Source organism: Scyliorhinus canicula, chromosome 23, assembly GCF_902713615.1.
Source record: "Scyliorhinus canicula chromosome 23, sScyCan1.1, whole genome shotgun sequence".
NCBI classification, from domain to species: domain Eukaryota; kingdom Metazoa; phylum Chordata; class Chondrichthyes; order Carcharhiniformes; family Scyliorhinidae; genus Scyliorhinus; species Scyliorhinus canicula.
In genome coordinates this window covers 18226950-18243567 of record NC_052168.1, presented here as the reverse complement: position 1 = coordinate 18243567, position 16618 = coordinate 18226950, and the positions used below count along the sequence as shown (strand labels likewise).

Below are 16618 nucleotides of genomic sequence, written 5' to 3'. Positions count from 1 at the left end.
CCAGCAAGTCATTCAGTTCAATAAACGTTGGCCCAGCCCGCAACACCCACTTGCAAGGAATACATTTTTAAAATTGACGTATGTTTGTTTTCTGTACATTTATATATTTTGCGATGTTAAGTTCTTCCGGTTTTAGGTTGGAGACTAAGCACTCCTGCTTCATAGCGCCAAGGTCCCAGGTTCGATTCCTGACTTGGGTGACTGTCTGTGCGGAGTTTGCACATTCTCCCAGTGTCTGCGTTGGTGTCACCCCCACAACCCAAAGATGTGCAGGGTAGGTGGAGTGGCCACGCTAAATTGCCCCTTAATTGGAAGAAAAACAACTGGGTACTCTAAATATATTTTTTAAATGCCCAAAAAAGTTAGGTGGGGTTACTGGGATAGGGTGGAGGTGTGGGCTTAAGTAGGGCGTTCTTTCCAAGGGCCAGTGCAGACTCGATGGGCTGAATGGCCTCCTTCTGCACTGTAAATTCTAAATACATTCCCCGATTAAGTGACCGAGTGTCTGATCATATATGAATTCTGGTTTCCGGTGAGTGGCCATTATAGTTAGCTAGTTACTTGAACGATGCTGTCACTCAGTGTTATAAAATTTGGCACTTCTGAATTGATCAAATAATAACAGGGAATTAACAGTTAATAGTGGCTAGGAGCAAGTAAGGCGTAAATAAGGAGCATGATTAAGGTAGTCACCTGAGTTACGAGTGTGCGAATACAATTATTAAGCAGACTATCTTTTAATTTAAGATTGCATCCCAAAAAGGCATGGGAGATTTTAAAAAGTCTTTGTGCTTTACTCCATGCCAATCCACCGAACCTGCACATCTTTGTGGACTGTGGGAGGAAGCCAGAGCACCCGGAGGAAACCCAAGCAGACACTGGGAGAACCTGCAAACTCCACACAGTCACCCGAGGTGGGAATTGAACCCGGGTCCCTGGCGCTGTGAGGCAGCAGTGATAACCACTGTGCAACTCCATAGAATGGTTAAAAATTACGCTGAAGTAATCAGTCAGACAAATGTGAGGCAAAGGATTGGGCGAAATAGCGTGTTCTTTTGAAGGCTGGCGCAAACTCGATGGGCCGAATGACCTCCGTCTTGGATTAAAGTGCCTTGGATTTTGATGGAAAATGGAGAAGCTGTGCTTAAAAGGATCTTAAAGCTATAGCAAGGGATTGAAAGAGCATCACTGAAACACAGCTATGCTGCCTCTGTGACTGATATGGCAATACAAGCACGCCAGATCCTGAGTTGACAGGGTGGACGCGAGGGAGGACGTTTCTTCTTGTAGGTGAAGCTGGAACTAAGGATCGCTGTTTAAAAATAACAGGCCACCCATTTAAGGAGAACTTCTGGCTCAGGGGGTCGTGGATCCATGGACCTTTTCGTCCTCAAAAGGTGGTGGAAGCAGAATCTTTGAATGTTTCTGAGGCAGAGCTAGAGAAGAGTCTTGGGGATTAAGCATCTTGGGTAACGTCGCTGTCTTGTGTTCCTCACTGGCCAGTTGGTAGCAATCGCAGCATCGCTGACAGTGTTTGGTGGGTTGGAAGGACAGGAGGAAGGTCAAAGTGTTTTTGCGAACAGTTTGAAAAATAGTGATGGGGTTGTTGAATCGTCAATACCAATCAAAGGGGGTTTCGTCACTCTGAAAGAATGCACATTTAAGATAGGGTGTGTAGAGTGAGCACACAACCTGCAAATGAATTTCATCAAAAGTGGGAGGTATCACATTCTGGTGAGCAAAATAAGGAGATCACGTATACTTTTAACTGGAAAAACTACGGGCAGCATGGTGCCGCAATGGTTAGCTCTGCTGCCTCACAGCGCAGAGGACACGGGTTTGATCTCAGCCCCAGGTCACTGACTGTGTGGAGTTTGCACCTCCTCCCCGTGTTTGCGTGGGTTTCGCCCCCACACCCAAAGATGTGCAGGGTAGGTGGATTGGCCACGGTAAATTGCCCCTTAATTGGAAAAAAGAATAATCGGGTACTCTCAAATTATTTGTAAAAATTGAAGAAACTGATTGATGTTGAGGAACAGAGATCTGTTTGTACAAATACACAAATTATTAGTTGCAACACATTTGAATAAGGCCTTAACTAAAGCAAATTGAGGCCTCATTTTTGGATGGATAGCATCAAGAAGTAGATAATTGTTCTATGTGAAGCTTGCATCAAATCTTGTTTTGAGCACATTTGGAGTACTGTGTACAGTTCTGGCAGCTATTCAAGAATGATATAGAGGTATTGGAGAGGATGCAAAAAAATGAGATCATCAAGAATATCGCCATGAGGAGAGGATGATAAACAGGGTGGGTCTCTGTTCCTGGAAACTGAAAACAAGAGGTGTGACCCAAAACAGACAGCTCCAATTAAGAATTGTTTTGATCAGCTTTTACGGAGCATGTATAATATAACTTTATTAGTGTCATAAATAGGCTTACATTAACACTGCAATGAAGTTAGTGTGAAAAGCCCCTAGTCGCCACACTGCGGCGCCTGTTCGGGTACACTGAGGGAGAATTCAGAATGTCCAATTCACCTAACAAGCCCGTCTTTCGGGGTTTGTGGGAGGAAACCGGAGCACCCGGAGGAAACCCACGCAGACACGGGGAGAACATGCAGACTCCACACAGACAGTGACCCAAGCCGGGAATCAAACCTGGGTCCCTGACGCTCTGAAGCAACAGTTTTTATCACTTCCGCGAAAGACTATTCATATGACAGTCACCAAGAAATCAAATGTGGAATTCAAAAGCTACTCAGCGAGTAGTGATACCGTGGAAATTGCTACCACTGGGAGTAGTTGACGTGAATAGCATAGATACATTTACAAGGAAGCTACATAAACACAAGGGGCCGACGCTTATAGAGTAGATGAGGAAAGGCCAGAGGAGGCTAAAGGGAAGCGTACATTCTGGCATGGAGATGGTAATCCAGTGGAATGTCACTGGACTAATAATCCAGGGACCCCAAATAACACACACGGCAGCTGGTGGAATTTAAATTTAATTAATTAATCTGGAATATAAAGCTGGTCTCAGGAACGGCAACAGGAGAACTCTCAATAATTGTTGTAAAAACCCCATCTGGTTCACTCGTGTCCTTTAGGAAGGAAATCTGCCATTCTTACCTGGCCTGGCCTACATGTGACTCCAGACAGCAACGTGGCTGGCGCTTAACCATAGAATCCCTACAACAGTGCAGAAGGCACGCATTCCCATTGCGTCTGCACCGACCCTCTAACTAGGCCCATACCCCCACTCTATGAGAGGAAACCGGAGCACCCGGAGGAAACCCACGTCGACACGGAGAGAAAGTGCAAACGCCACACAGTCACCCAAGGCTGAAATTGAAGCCGGGCGCTGTGAGACAGCAGTGCTAACCACTGTGCCACGCCTCTGATATGGCTTCGCAAGCCACTCAGCTCGAGGGCAATTAAGGATGGGCAACAAATGCTGGTCTTGCCAGCAATGCAAACATCCCTTGAAATAATGTTTATATTGGCTTGGTTATGTTGAATGGTCTGTCTCTGTAAATTCTCTGCTGTAACTTAATTGTGAATCCAGATATACATAGGATTAGGGTCTGGCTCTGATCTGATTAGAGTGTTACTTTTAATTATAAATAGCTTACAGTATTATAGCTAGAAATAATGAAATAGTTAAAGTTCTTCATTTCCAGGACATTTTAGAGTTCAGTGCGTTGGGGAACAATTCAGCTGACTGGTGTTTCAGTTTCAGCTGAAAGTATAGAATGAGAGTTGCAGTGTATGTGATACCCGCCGAGTAATCTTTTCTGTTGCCACATAGTAAAACAGGATAGTGAAGGCCGCCCAGAGAGGAGACAGGACAATGACGACAGGGTGATTAGTTACATCCAGAATGACAAACAAGTTGACAAGTGGAGGTTTGAAGGAACTTTCATTTCTCGGGGTCTCATTTTCACCAACACTTGTCACTCCAGAATCAATTGACGAGCGAACCTGACTAGAGGTCTATGTAAATTTAAGTTGTCCCCAAACTATGTGTCGATAGAGTCGGGGTCGAAAGGATAGACAACAGTTACGTTTCTACTAAGAAGAAAAAGAGGGTAATTGAGTTTACTGCTCTGTATGTCGACTGCTTAGTAACATTATGTAGGGGCGCAAGGGAGGAGCAGCATCTCACAGAAAGGCGCATCATACTTTGGTGGCACAGTGGTTAGCACTGCTGCCGCCCTGCGCCAGGGACCCGGGTTCAATTCCAGCCTCGGGTGACTGTCTGTGTAGGGTTTGCACTTTCTCCCCGTGTGTGCGTGGGTTTCCTCCGGGTGCTCCGGTTTACTCCCACAGTCCAAAGATGTGCAGGTTAGGTGGATTGGCCATGATAAATTGCCCCTTAGTATCCAAAAGGTAAGGTGGGGTTCCGGGGATAGGGTGGAGGCTGGGCCTAGAGAGAGTGCTCTTTCCAAGGAGTTAGTGCGGACTTGATGGGCCGAATGGCCTCCTTCTGCACTGTGGGGATTCTATGAAGCTTGAGGATTGGCACTCGCTTTCATCCAACTCTCACCTGTGGCTCCAAGTAGTTTTTACTGTGCAACAGTAGCCACAGCCTGAGAACTGCTTCCACATGCTGGCCAAACCTGATGAGGGTAGCTGTTGGGGCTTTGATCCTCACCAACCTAGGGTTTTGTCTATCCTGGTGGGTGGATGAGATCAATCTAAGATCCAATTGCCTGTGTTGTGGAATGTGTAGAGCGCGATAAGAACATAAGAACTAGGAGCAGGAGTAGGCCATCTGGCCCCTCGAGCCTGCTCCGCCATTCAATGAGATCATGGCTGATCTTTTGTGGACTCAGCTCCACTTTCCGGCCCGAACACCATAACCCTTAATCCCTTTATTCTTCAAAAATCTATCTTTACCTTAAAAATATTTAATGAATGAGCCTCAATGCTTCACTGGGCAAGAAATTCCATAGATTCACAACCCTTTGGGTGAAGAAGTTCCTCCTAAACTCAGTCCTAAATCTACTTCCCCTTATTTTGAGGCTATGCCCCCTAGTTCTGCTTTCACCCGCCAGTGGAAACAACCTGCCCGCATCTATCCTATCTATTCCCTTCATAATTTCAAATGTTTCTATAAGATCCCCCCCTCATCCTTCTAAATTCCAACGAGTACAGTCCCAGTCTACTCAACCTCTCCTCATAATCCAACCCCTTCAGCTCTGGGATTAATCTAGTGAATCTCCTCTGCACACCCTCCAGTGCCAGTATGTCCTATCTCAAGTAAGGAGACCAAAACTGAACACAATACTCCAGGTGTGGCCTCACTAACACCTTATACAATTGCAACATAACCTCCCTAGTCTTAAACTCCATCCCTCAGAAGACAGGTAGAAGGCGTTGTGAGCACCCACTAGATGCGGGCCCATCTTCAGGTGTCTGGGCCACGCTTGACACTGGACCCAAGTAGGTCACAACTAGAGCACAAGACCAACAATGTGTAATTCTCCCTCACTATTGTTCAGTTCACATGTGAATCATGTTCATCATCTTTCTGTCACCCGTCTTTTACTGGGTTACAGCAGGCGCGGAGCCAGTGGGAGCTGTAGCTAGGAAGCTGCTCACTGGCGACTCTGACCCCAGGGTCGGTTTTCCACTGAAAGGACACTTCCTTTCAAGGCCAAACCTGAGCTCAGTCGCTGTCCTTTTCAGCACCAGGTCCCTCATACGGGGAAGACGAGAGAACAGGTGCCCTGAACACTGTTTGCTTCATCTCCCTGGCTGGCAGGAACCCGATCAACGCAAGTTGGAAGTCAATCTCAACAAAGAAAGATGAAAATGGTCACCATGGGCACATGCTCACCCGCGCGGGCAATGCCAGAGCCGATTGGTGTGAAAGAGGAATTGTTGCTCGATAAGAGAGTCGGCTCGGTGCAATATCCAGATCATCGCCCTCGGCGAGATTCATCTCACTGAGGAAGGTCAGCTCAAGGAAATTGGTGCAGAGGCACATTCTGTCGGAGTGATGAAGAGCACAAAGCTGCCAAAAGGCTTTGTCATGAACCATCTCGTCAGGAAGCTGACGTGCCTTCAGGGTGTTAATGATTGTCAGATGGTGTTTAAACTGCCCCCTGTTTGTACACCCCCGGATCCATCACCAATCCTGATGAAGTTGAGGATAAATTCTATGATGACTCTCCACTTCTTGACTGTGCCAAAGTCAGACAAACCAATCATTCTTGGTGACCGCGACACAAAAGAGTTGGTGCAGATCACCAGGTGTGGGAAATCACGAATCACGTCATTTACAGTGCAGAAGAAGGCCATTCGGCCCACCGAGTGTGCACCTACACCTCCGCACTATCCCCGTAACCCCACTTAATCTTTTGGGCCACGTAGGGCAATTTGCATGGTCAATCCACCTGACCTGCACATCTTTGGACTTTGGAACAGGACCTTGGGGCAAAAACAGGGGTGGCAGTAACAACAATGATCTGCTCTCGCTGAAGATCATGCTGAGCACGGGCTTTTAAATCACCAACACACCTTTGCATCCTCCTCGCCACTCTATGCATTGGCATCTAATCGACTATGTCATCACCAGGCAGAGGGACAGGCAGGGTGTGTGTTTAACAGAAGTGTGGTGCTGACTGGACGGGCCAGCTAAACATCAAGAGCTACTTCCCCAGATGCCCTCAGGGCACAAAGTCCCAGAAGTATCTCAAAGTCTCAAAGAGACATTCATGAAGAGAAACCCAAGAGTTACCCATGCACAGCAAAAATGGGGGATGACTGGTTGGCCTTCTGGGATATGGTGTCCACTGTTCTACAGGCCCATGGCCCTATCTCCCGTCAGCATCAAGATTGGTTTGATGAAAGCAATAAGGTAATCCAGAAACTATTGGTTGAGAAACACCGCCTCTACAGGGTTTGCCCCAATGACAAGTCATCACTATCAAGATGCCTAGCGAAACATCCACAGAACTGTCCAATGCAAGCTTAAGAGAGATACAAGGCACTTGGGATGAATGAGAAAGCAAATAAACTTCAATCACATCAGCCACAAAGACTGGAAGAGATCCTGCGATGCTCTGAAAATCTGTCGACAGGCCTCAATCTACTGGTTCAGCACCAATCCCTCTGGGCCAACACCGCTCACTGGAAAATCCCAAATTCCACACAAATGGGCAGAGCACTTTAACCATATTCTCAACGTCCTTTATCCATCAATGAAGTAGTAATCAGCAGACTGCCATCAATTACCTTTTAACACACAGGGTGCAACCAAACAAAACACGGTACGGCCTCCGTCAAAATAAGTGCGCATTAGGAACAGAGAGAAAACAGAAGGTGAGGAAATCCTGAGTCAGCAGCTCGTCCACAATTCAATTGTCTGCGGTAACCTGTCCAATAGGAAGAATGTTCTGGGCACAGATTGGACTTGGCAGTCGCTGATGGACCCACCAGAACCCAACTAAACATTGCAGCTAACGGACAGTCAACTAGGCATCAAAGGACAAACAAGAACACTGTGCATGGCAAAATCTTGGTCAAACACAATGAAAGGATGAGATTGCAACCATATGGGCAGCACAGTGGTTAGCACTGTTGCTTCACAGAGCCAGGGACCTGGGTTTGATTCCCGGCTTGGGTCACTGTCTGTGCGGAGTCTGCACGTTCTCCCCGTGCTTGCGTGGGTTTTCTCCGGGTGCTCCGGTTTCCTCCCACAAGTCCCGAAAGACGTGCTTGTTAGGTGAATTGGACACTCTGAATTCTCCCTCAGTGTACTCGAACAGGCGCAGGAATGCAGCGACTAGGGGATTTTTACAGTAACTTAATTGCAGTGTCAATGTACCCCTACTTGTGACAATAAAGATTATTAGTTGGTGCTAGGTTTGAATCGTGATTAGTTTGCCTTCCATATTGAATCAGACAGTTTACCTGCCTACGTTAAATCAGACAGGTGCATCCCTTTCCTTGTTATATCAGACAGGCATTGAATTTTGCCAAGTTAAATGTGACCGATGTGATTCTCTCTCCCCCCCACCCCCCTCCCCAAATAGCTGTCATCATTTTACAGTGGAGGTTGATGTTTACATAGCAAGGGTTCTCCCACAAGAGGTGCTCAGTCCCATAGCCTACAGCAGTCAAACAATACTCGAGAAACTTCAAGTGGGAAGAATTCAGCGGCATCTGAAATTTCTGCAGCCTCCATGAGACGAGGGCTGGTTTTATTTACTAACCTGGAATCAAGGCATGAGCCCTCCGAATTCAGAGGGTGCACATCAACACCAAGGTTTACATTTTGAGGTTGCAACGTGATTAGAATCATAGAGGTCTACAGCACAAAAAAGACCTTTCAGCCCATCACATCTGCACTGGTCAAAAACAACATCCTCGTATTCTAATGTCATTTTCCAATACTTGGCCCATAGCCTTTTATGCCTGGCCATTGCAGGTGCGCATCAAAATATTTCTTAATGTTTTGCGGGTCTCTGCATGCAGCACCCTTTCAGACAGCGAGTTCCAGACGCCCAGGTGAAATAAACTTTCCTCACATCCCTTCCTGCCCCTTATCCTAAATCTAAGCCCCCTGGTCATTAATCCCTCCGCCAAGGGGAAAAGTATCTTCCTGTCTACTCTATGCCCCTCATCATTTTATCCATCTCAATCATGTCCACCCTCAGTCTCCTCTACTCCAAGGAAAACAACCCCAGTCTATCCAATCTCGCTTCATAACTTAAACTCTCCAGGCTAGGCAATATCCTGGTAAACCTCCTCTGCACCTTTTCCAGTGCGATCATATCCCTCCAATAATGTGGATTCCAAAACTGCAAACAATACTAACTGTGGCGTAACCTACATTTTACACACTTCCAGCAAATCCTCCCTGTTCTTAAACTCTATGCCTCGGCTAATAAAGGCAAGCATGCCATATGCCTTTTTAACCACTGTATCCAGCGGCTCTGCTACCTTAAGGGACCGGTGTACCAAGGTCCCTCTGATCCTCAGCACTTATCAGGGTCCTGCATTCATCATGTACTCCCTCGCCTGGTTTGTCCTGCCCAAGTGCATCACCTCACACTTATCCGGATTGATCAGTCCATCAGGCCAGGCCGTCTATACCCTCCTGTAATCTAAGGCAATCCTCCTCACTATTGACCACGCCAACAATTTTTGTATTAGCCACGAACTTACTGATCAACCCTCTTACATCCAAGTCTAAATAATGGTGTCCATGATCAATAAGGATATTTGTTGATTAATAAAGGGATCAGGGGTTCTGGGGAGAAGGCAGGAGAATGGGGATGAGGAACATATCAGCCATGATCGAATGGCGGAGCAGACTCGATGGGCCAAATGGCCTAATCCTGTTCCTCTATCTTCTGAACTTATTTATTCATATAAACCACAAATAGCATAGGCTTCCAGTCAGAAAAACACCCCACGAACACTCGCCCTCAGACTCCTGCCACTCACCCTCAGACTCCTGCCACTCACCCTCAGACTCCTGCCACTCACCCTCAGACTCCTGCCACTCACCCTCAGACTCCTGCCACTCACCCTCAGACTCCTGCCACTCACCCTCAGACTCCTGCCACTCACCCTCAGACTCCTGCCACTCACCCTCAGACTCCTGCCACTCACCCTCAGACTCCTGCCACTCACCCTCAGACTCCTGCCACTCACCCTCAGACTCCTGCCACTCACCCTCAGACTCCTGCCACTCACCCTCAGACTCCTGCCACTCACCCTCAGACTCCTGCCACTCACCCTCAGACTCCTGCCACTCACCCTCAGACTCCTGCCACTCACCCTCAGACTCCTGCCACTCACCCTCAGACTCCTGCCACTCACCCTCAGACTCCTGCCACTCACCCTCAGACTCCTGCCACTCACCCTCAGACTCCTGCCACTCACCCTCAGACTCCTGCCACTCACCCTCAGACTCCTGCCACTCACCCTCAGACTCCTGCCACTCACCCTCAGACTCCTGCTACTCACTCAATTCTGGATCCAATTTGACAAAATTCCTTGGATCCCGCGGGTTCTTACCTTCGATCCCCAACCCACATATTGCAATGAACAACAAATCCCAGTTGTATAAGGAGACCTATAAATCTACCTCCTAAGGACACGAGTCCCTTTGAGGGACCATTGGGCAGAATTATGTTCCACCCCAGCCTCTGTCCCCGTGTTTCAGCCAGGCATGTTCAGGAGCCTGGGCCGGGCTGCGATTACTCACCGAGCTGCGACAGGCGGAAGAGCTCATCCTCGTTGTCCATCGTGTGATCCACGCTCACCTGAGTCACCTGGAGTTGCCCGTCTACAGTGGATTTACACAGCAACGCACGGCTGGTACCTGCCAACAGCAAGAGGGAACCAGTCACAATCACCGCTTGTCATGTTACGCCACCCTGGGCAAGTGCACGGTCAATTCCAGCCCCACAGGTCCTGGAGTCACAACACAAGCCAATTAGCCAATAATTTGTATAAAACTTCCCAAAATCTTCGCCCTTGGTTGCCCAATGATTACAATCGCCCGGTTTGTAAGTTGAAACACAATGACTGTTTATTTATAACAATTTAATGGTGAAATATGCAGCAGATACATTTGGTAAAATATTAATTAATACCAAACTCCTACCGTAACCTTCCTTCCCCCACCCTCCACACACAAAAGACAAACAAAAACGGGGGGGGGGGGGGGGGGGATTGTAAATGAAAGAGAAAAGTCTTTGCTTCAGATGATGGGTCCTCACAGGCTTTCCCCACAGTAGCTTATCATAGAATTTACAGTGTAGATGGAGGCCATTTGGCCCATCAAATCTGCACCGGCCCTTGGGAAGTGCACCCTACTGAAGCCACCCTGGTTTAGCTCAGTGGGCTAGACAGCTGGTTTGTAATGCAGTGCGGGTTCAATTCCCGTACCAGCTTACTCGAACAGGCGCTGGAATGTGGCAACTAGGGGCTTTTCACAGTAACCTCATACTTGTGACAATAAAAGGTTATTATTATTATCCCCATAACCCAGTAACACCACCTAACCTTTTTGGATACTAAGGGCAATTTATCATGGCCAATCCACCTACTCTGCACACCTTTGGACAGTGGGAGGAAACAGGAGCACTCGGAGGAAACCCATGCACACACGGGGAGAACGTGCAGACTACGCACGGACAGTGAGCCAAGCTGGGAATCGAACCTGGAATCCTGGAGCTGTGAAGCAGGTGTGCTAACCACTATGCTACCGTACAATCTAAACCCACAGAGGGTATGTAGTGGGTCTCTAACAACGGGGCTCGTTGGTCTAGGGGTATGATTCTCGCTTTGGGTGTTTCGCTGTCGGAATTTGCGAGAGGTCCCGGGTTCAAAACCCGGCCGCGCCCTTCAATGACGTTTTCAGGGCCTCACGGTAGCATGGTGGTTAGCATCAATGCTTCACAGCTCCAGGGTCCCAGGTTCGATTCCCGGCTGGGTCACTGTCTGTGTGGAGTCTGCACGTCCTCCCCGTGTGCGCGTGGGTTTCCTCCGGGTGCTCCGGTTTCCTCCCACAGTCCAAAGATGTGCGGGTTAGGTGGATTGGCCATGCTAAATTGCCCGTAGTGTAAGGTTAATGGGGGGATTGTTGGGTTACGGGTATACGGGTTACGTGGGTTTAAGTGGGGTGATCATTGTTCGGCACAACATCGAGGGCCGAAGGGCCTGTTCTGTGCTGTACTGTTCTATGTTCTAACACCTCAAAAGTGTACCCTGAAGATGGGCAACACATGCTGCACAGGGTCCCAGGAGCCAAACAAAGAGGGCTCCACCCCATTATAGACAACAGACAAATCCCTCTGGCTACAGGAGGCACGCGTCTAAAGGAGGAGGCCACTCGTCCCTTCGAGCCTGCCCCGCCATTCATTATGAACATCCAACTCCGTAACCTGTTCCCGCGCGCCCCCCCCCCCCCCCCCATCTCTTTTGATTCCTTTAGCCCCAAGTGCTATATCTAACTGCTTCTTGAAAACATATAGATTTGGGCCTCAAATGCTTTCTGTGGTAGCAAAACCCACAGGCTCACACTATCTGGGTGAAGAAACTCCTCATCTCAGTGCTAAATGGTTTACACCGTATCCTTAAACTATGACTCCTGGTTCTGGACTCTGCCATTGGGAAAGTCCTGCCTGCATCTACCCTGTCTAGTCCTGATCATACTGAATGGTGGATCAGGCTTATGGAGTTGAATTGCCTATTCATGCCTCCACTTCTGTGTTCTGTTCGAATTTTATAGGTTTCTAGGAGATCTCCCCTCATTCTTCTGAACTCCAGTGAACATAGTCCTAACTGACTCAATCTCTCCTCAGATGTCACTCCCGCCATCCCAGGAATCAGTCTGGTAAACCTTCGCTTCACTCCCGCTGTGGCAACAACATCCTTCCTCACGCAAGGAGACCAAAGCTCCCCACAATAGCCCAGCTTTGGTCTCACCTTGGCCCTGTATAATTGCAGCAAGAGGTACCTAGATTGGCGATGTAGAGCTTGTTGTTGAGAATTAGGGCAACAATGGCAGTTGTTCCGCCTGCAATCTCTTGCTCAACTTTATTCAGTTTCTCCAGGAGTTTCTGATACTGTTGCGGAAGCTGGGAGTGAGGAACACCCTGGGGAGTAAGAATAAGACACCAGTCAAAAAGCAGAAAGGTACAAAAGGAATGAGGGGAAGAGGGAAAGAGGAGAAGGAGGGTGGGAATCAGGGCTAGGGCGAGGAGGGGGGCCACTATAACAAAAAGAAGGTGCATGATGCCTGTGAATGATGGATTCAAGTGTGAACCAGGCCAAATACAATAAAGTTGAGGGGCGAAATGAAGAGGAAATAAGACTGGCAAGGAGAGAATGTGATTAGAACAGCAGCTAATAGTGGGCAGCACGGTGGCGCAGTGGGTTCGCCCTGCTGCCTCATGGCGCCGAGGTCCCAGGTTCGATCCCAGCTCTGGGTCACTGACTGTGTGGAGTTTGCACGTTCTCCCCGTGTTTGCGTGGGTTTCACCCCCACAACCCAAAGATGTGCAGGGTAGGTGGATTGACCACGACAAATTACCCCTTAATTGGAAAAAATGAATTGGGTATTCTAAATTTATAAAAAAAGAATGGCAGCTAAGATAAAAGGGAAGCCGAAAACCTTCGACTAACATGGAATCTTACCGGCCATTTGGCCCATTGTGAGAGCTGCCTAGCTGGTTTAGCACAGTGGGCTAACAGCTGGCTTGTAATGCAGAATGATGCCAGCAGCGCGGGTTCAATTCCCGTACCAGCCTCTCCGAACAGGCGCCGAAATGTGGTGACTAGGAGCTTTTCACAGTAACTTTATTGAAGCCTACTTGTGACAATAAGTGATTATTATTATTATTATTAGTCTCATTCCCCAGCCCCATCTCCCTAGCCCTCTAAATTCATCACTTCAAAATATATATCCAGCTCTCTTTTGAAACCTCCTGTGGAATCCACCTCTCCCACTTTCCCAGGCAGCGCACTGCAAACCCCAACAACGCTGAGTGAAGATGTTTCTCCTCATCTCACGTCCAGCTCCCTTGCTGACCATCTTGAAATTGTGACCCTGATGTACCGACCAGTGGAAACAGAATATCCTTCTTTACCCTGTCAAAATTGTTCAGAACTTTGAACACCTCAATAACACCTCTTAATCCATCTCGGCTTTAAGGGGAACAAGCCCAATTTCTCCAATCGTTCCTGGTATCTGAAACTCTTCATCCCTGGCATCATTCTAGCAAATGCTGTAAAAACATGTAAATACTAAGTTCATAGCAAGAGGTGAGTGAGTCCTATCAGAGACGAGGAGGGTAATGCACGCTTCGAGGCGCAGGGTAAGGCTGCAATACCTAATGAGACTTTGCATCAGTGTTCACTAAGGAAGAGAATGCTGATAAAATATCGGTCAGACATGGAGTTGGGAGAGGTGATGATGGGGTGAAAATTGACAGACAGGATGCACTGGAAAGGTTGGCAACGTTTAGTGTGGGCAAGTCACCTGGTCTGGATAGTTTGTCTCCCAGGTCTCTAAGTGAAGTGTGGAGGCGATGACGGAAGAACGTGCCATACTAACTATTGAATTTTTTGATGAAGTAACAGAAGAGGCTGATGAAGAGGCTACAATGGATGTAGTCCAAATGAGATTTTAAGAGAATGTTTGACAAAGACCCACATAAAGGGCTGGTTAACGAGACTGCGACTGGTGGGTCAGTGTCAGCTTGGATATTAAACTACCTTTGGATGGAAAACAGCGATTCGGCATAAATGATTATTTTTCAGACTGAAGGATCGTTTTCCAAGCATCAGTGCTAGGACGGCTGCTTTTAAAAAATGTATATATGCATATAATGTACTTGTACATAAATGGAGGGGTGACAGACAGTGAAGAGAATACCGATAGCCTACAACAGGACAGTCATAAGAGTTTTACAGAAAGAGGCCCATCGTGTCTGCGCCAGCCATCAAGCACCTATCTATTCTAATCTCATTTTTCAGCACTTGGTCCCTAGCCTTGTGTGCCGTGGTGTTTCAACTACTCACCTAAAAGCTTCTTAAATGTAGCGATGGTTCCCGCTTCTACCACCCTTTCAGGCAGCAAGTTCCAGGCTCCCGTTATTCCTCAAATCCTCTCTAAATTTCCTACCCCTTCCCTTAAATCGATACCTCCTGGTTATTGACCCTTCCTTTAAGGGGAAATGTTTCTTCCCATCTACCCCATGTCCCTCGTAATTTCGTGCACCTCAATCAGCCTTCTCTGCTCCAGGGGGAGAACAGCCCCAGCCTATTCATCGCTGAAACACTCCAGCCCAGGCAATATCCTGGAGAATCTCCTCTGCACTCTTTCTGGTGCTTGGCCAACAGAATGGGCAGACGGAATTTAAGGGTGAGATGATGTATTTTGGCAAACAATGTTGGGGAAGAGGCATCAGTGACTTAATGGCACAGTTCTAAAGAGTATGCAGGAAGTGAGGGACCCAGGAGTTCAGGCGCACAGATCTTTGAAGATGAAAGGGCACATTGAGTGAATGATTAGCAATGCATGTGGGACCTGGACCTTCAGAGAGAGAGATACTGGGTACAAAAGGAGGAGCGTTATAGAGAACCTTTATGGTCCACCAATTAGGCCCCAACTAGATTGTGTTCACTTCATTCCTAAAATGTGGTACCAGAGCGGAGGAGCCCGAAGGGGATGCAGAGATTTACTAGTGAACCAGGGACGAGGGATTTTAGCTACAAGGTTAGATTGGAGACCTAGGTTGTTCCCCCTGGAGCAAAGGAGATTGAGGGGGGATTTGATAGAGGTGCACAAGATTGTGACAGGTTTGGATAAGAGAGATAAAGAAAAGCTGTCCTCATTAGTTGATGGTACAAGGACCAGAGGGCACTGATTGAAGGTTTTGCACAGGAGATATAGGAGGGATGTGAGGACTATTTTTTTTACGTTGTGAATAGTAATTAAATCAAACTGTGATTTATGCGGCTGGTGGAAGTGAAGACAATTAATAATTTCATAAGGAAATTGAATAAGCTCTTGAAGAAAACAAACTGACAGGGTCGCAGGGCATCAAGCAGAGAATTGGATTGACTGGGTTGCTCTACAGAACAATCTCAATGGACTGAATGGCTGCTTTCTGCGCCATTAAAACTTTGTCACATTTCTGTACACCCATTGAGGCCATCTACTTTCAGTCTGCAACATCGCTCGTACTTCACCAACTTCAGTTCATGCGCCGCACAAACCCTCACCCAAGGCAGTTACCTCCAGACATGATCATTTCTCTGCAGTCCTGCCCGCCTCCTACATTCTGCAACTTGCGGTTATCTGAACCTCTCTTATCGGTGCCCCGACTCGCACCAGTCAGCAAGCGCCCCTGTGCTCCCGTGTAAACAACGCCTCGGGAATTCTTGTCATTGCTTTCAAATCTCTGTTTTTTGCATCCTCCCCATCTCTGCAATTCCTTCCAGCCCTACAATCCTCTGACTCACCTGTGTTCGTCCAGTTCTGGTCCCTTGGGCATCCTTGGTTTTTGATCAATCCACCTTCTAGCTAGCTGGGCCCCAAACTCTGCAATTTCCCTCCTACATCGCTCTACTTAGCTTTCCTCCTTAAAGAGAGTCCTTAAAACCGACCTCTTTAGAACATAACAGCACAGTACAGGCCCTTCAGCCCACGATGTTGTGCCGACCATCTATCCTAATCTAAGATCAACCTAACCTACACCCCTTCAATTTACTGCTGTCCATGTGCCTGTCCAAGAGTCGCTTAAATGTCCCTAATGACTCTGACTCCACCACCTCTGCTGGCAGTGCATTCCACACACCCACCACTCTCTGTGTAAAGAACCTACCCCTGACATCTCCCCTATACCTTCCTCCAATCACCTTAAAATTATGTCCACTGGTGACAGCCATTTCCACCCTGGGGAAAAGTCCCTGGCTATCCACTCTATCCATGCCTCTCATCACCTTGTACACCTCGATCAAGTCACCTCTCTGCCTTCTTCGCTCCAGTGAGAAAAGCCCTAGCTCCCTCAACCTTTCTTCACAAGAAATGCCCTCCAGTCCAGACAGCATCCTGGTAAATCTCCTCTGCACCCTCTCCAAAG

The 16618-nt window shown here is 47.7% G+C and overlaps 1 protein-coding gene across 1 annotated transcript in view; it reads right to left on the bottom strand.

Moving 5' to 3' along the window:
- The window catches only part of tab1 (TGF-beta activated kinase 1/MAP3K7 binding protein 1), a 47548-nt gene that overhangs the window by 14910 nt on the left and 16020 nt on the right, over nucleotides 1-16618 (bottom strand). The window contains exons 5-6 of the mRNA XM_038783539.1: nucleotides 12487-12625; nucleotides 10228-10344 (exon numbers count right to left, since the gene is read on the bottom strand). Coding sequence (XP_038639467.1) covers nucleotides 10228-10344; nucleotides 12487-12625 — 256 coding nt within the window. The remainder of the gene's footprint in view (nucleotides 1-10227; nucleotides 10345-12486; nucleotides 12626-16618) is intronic.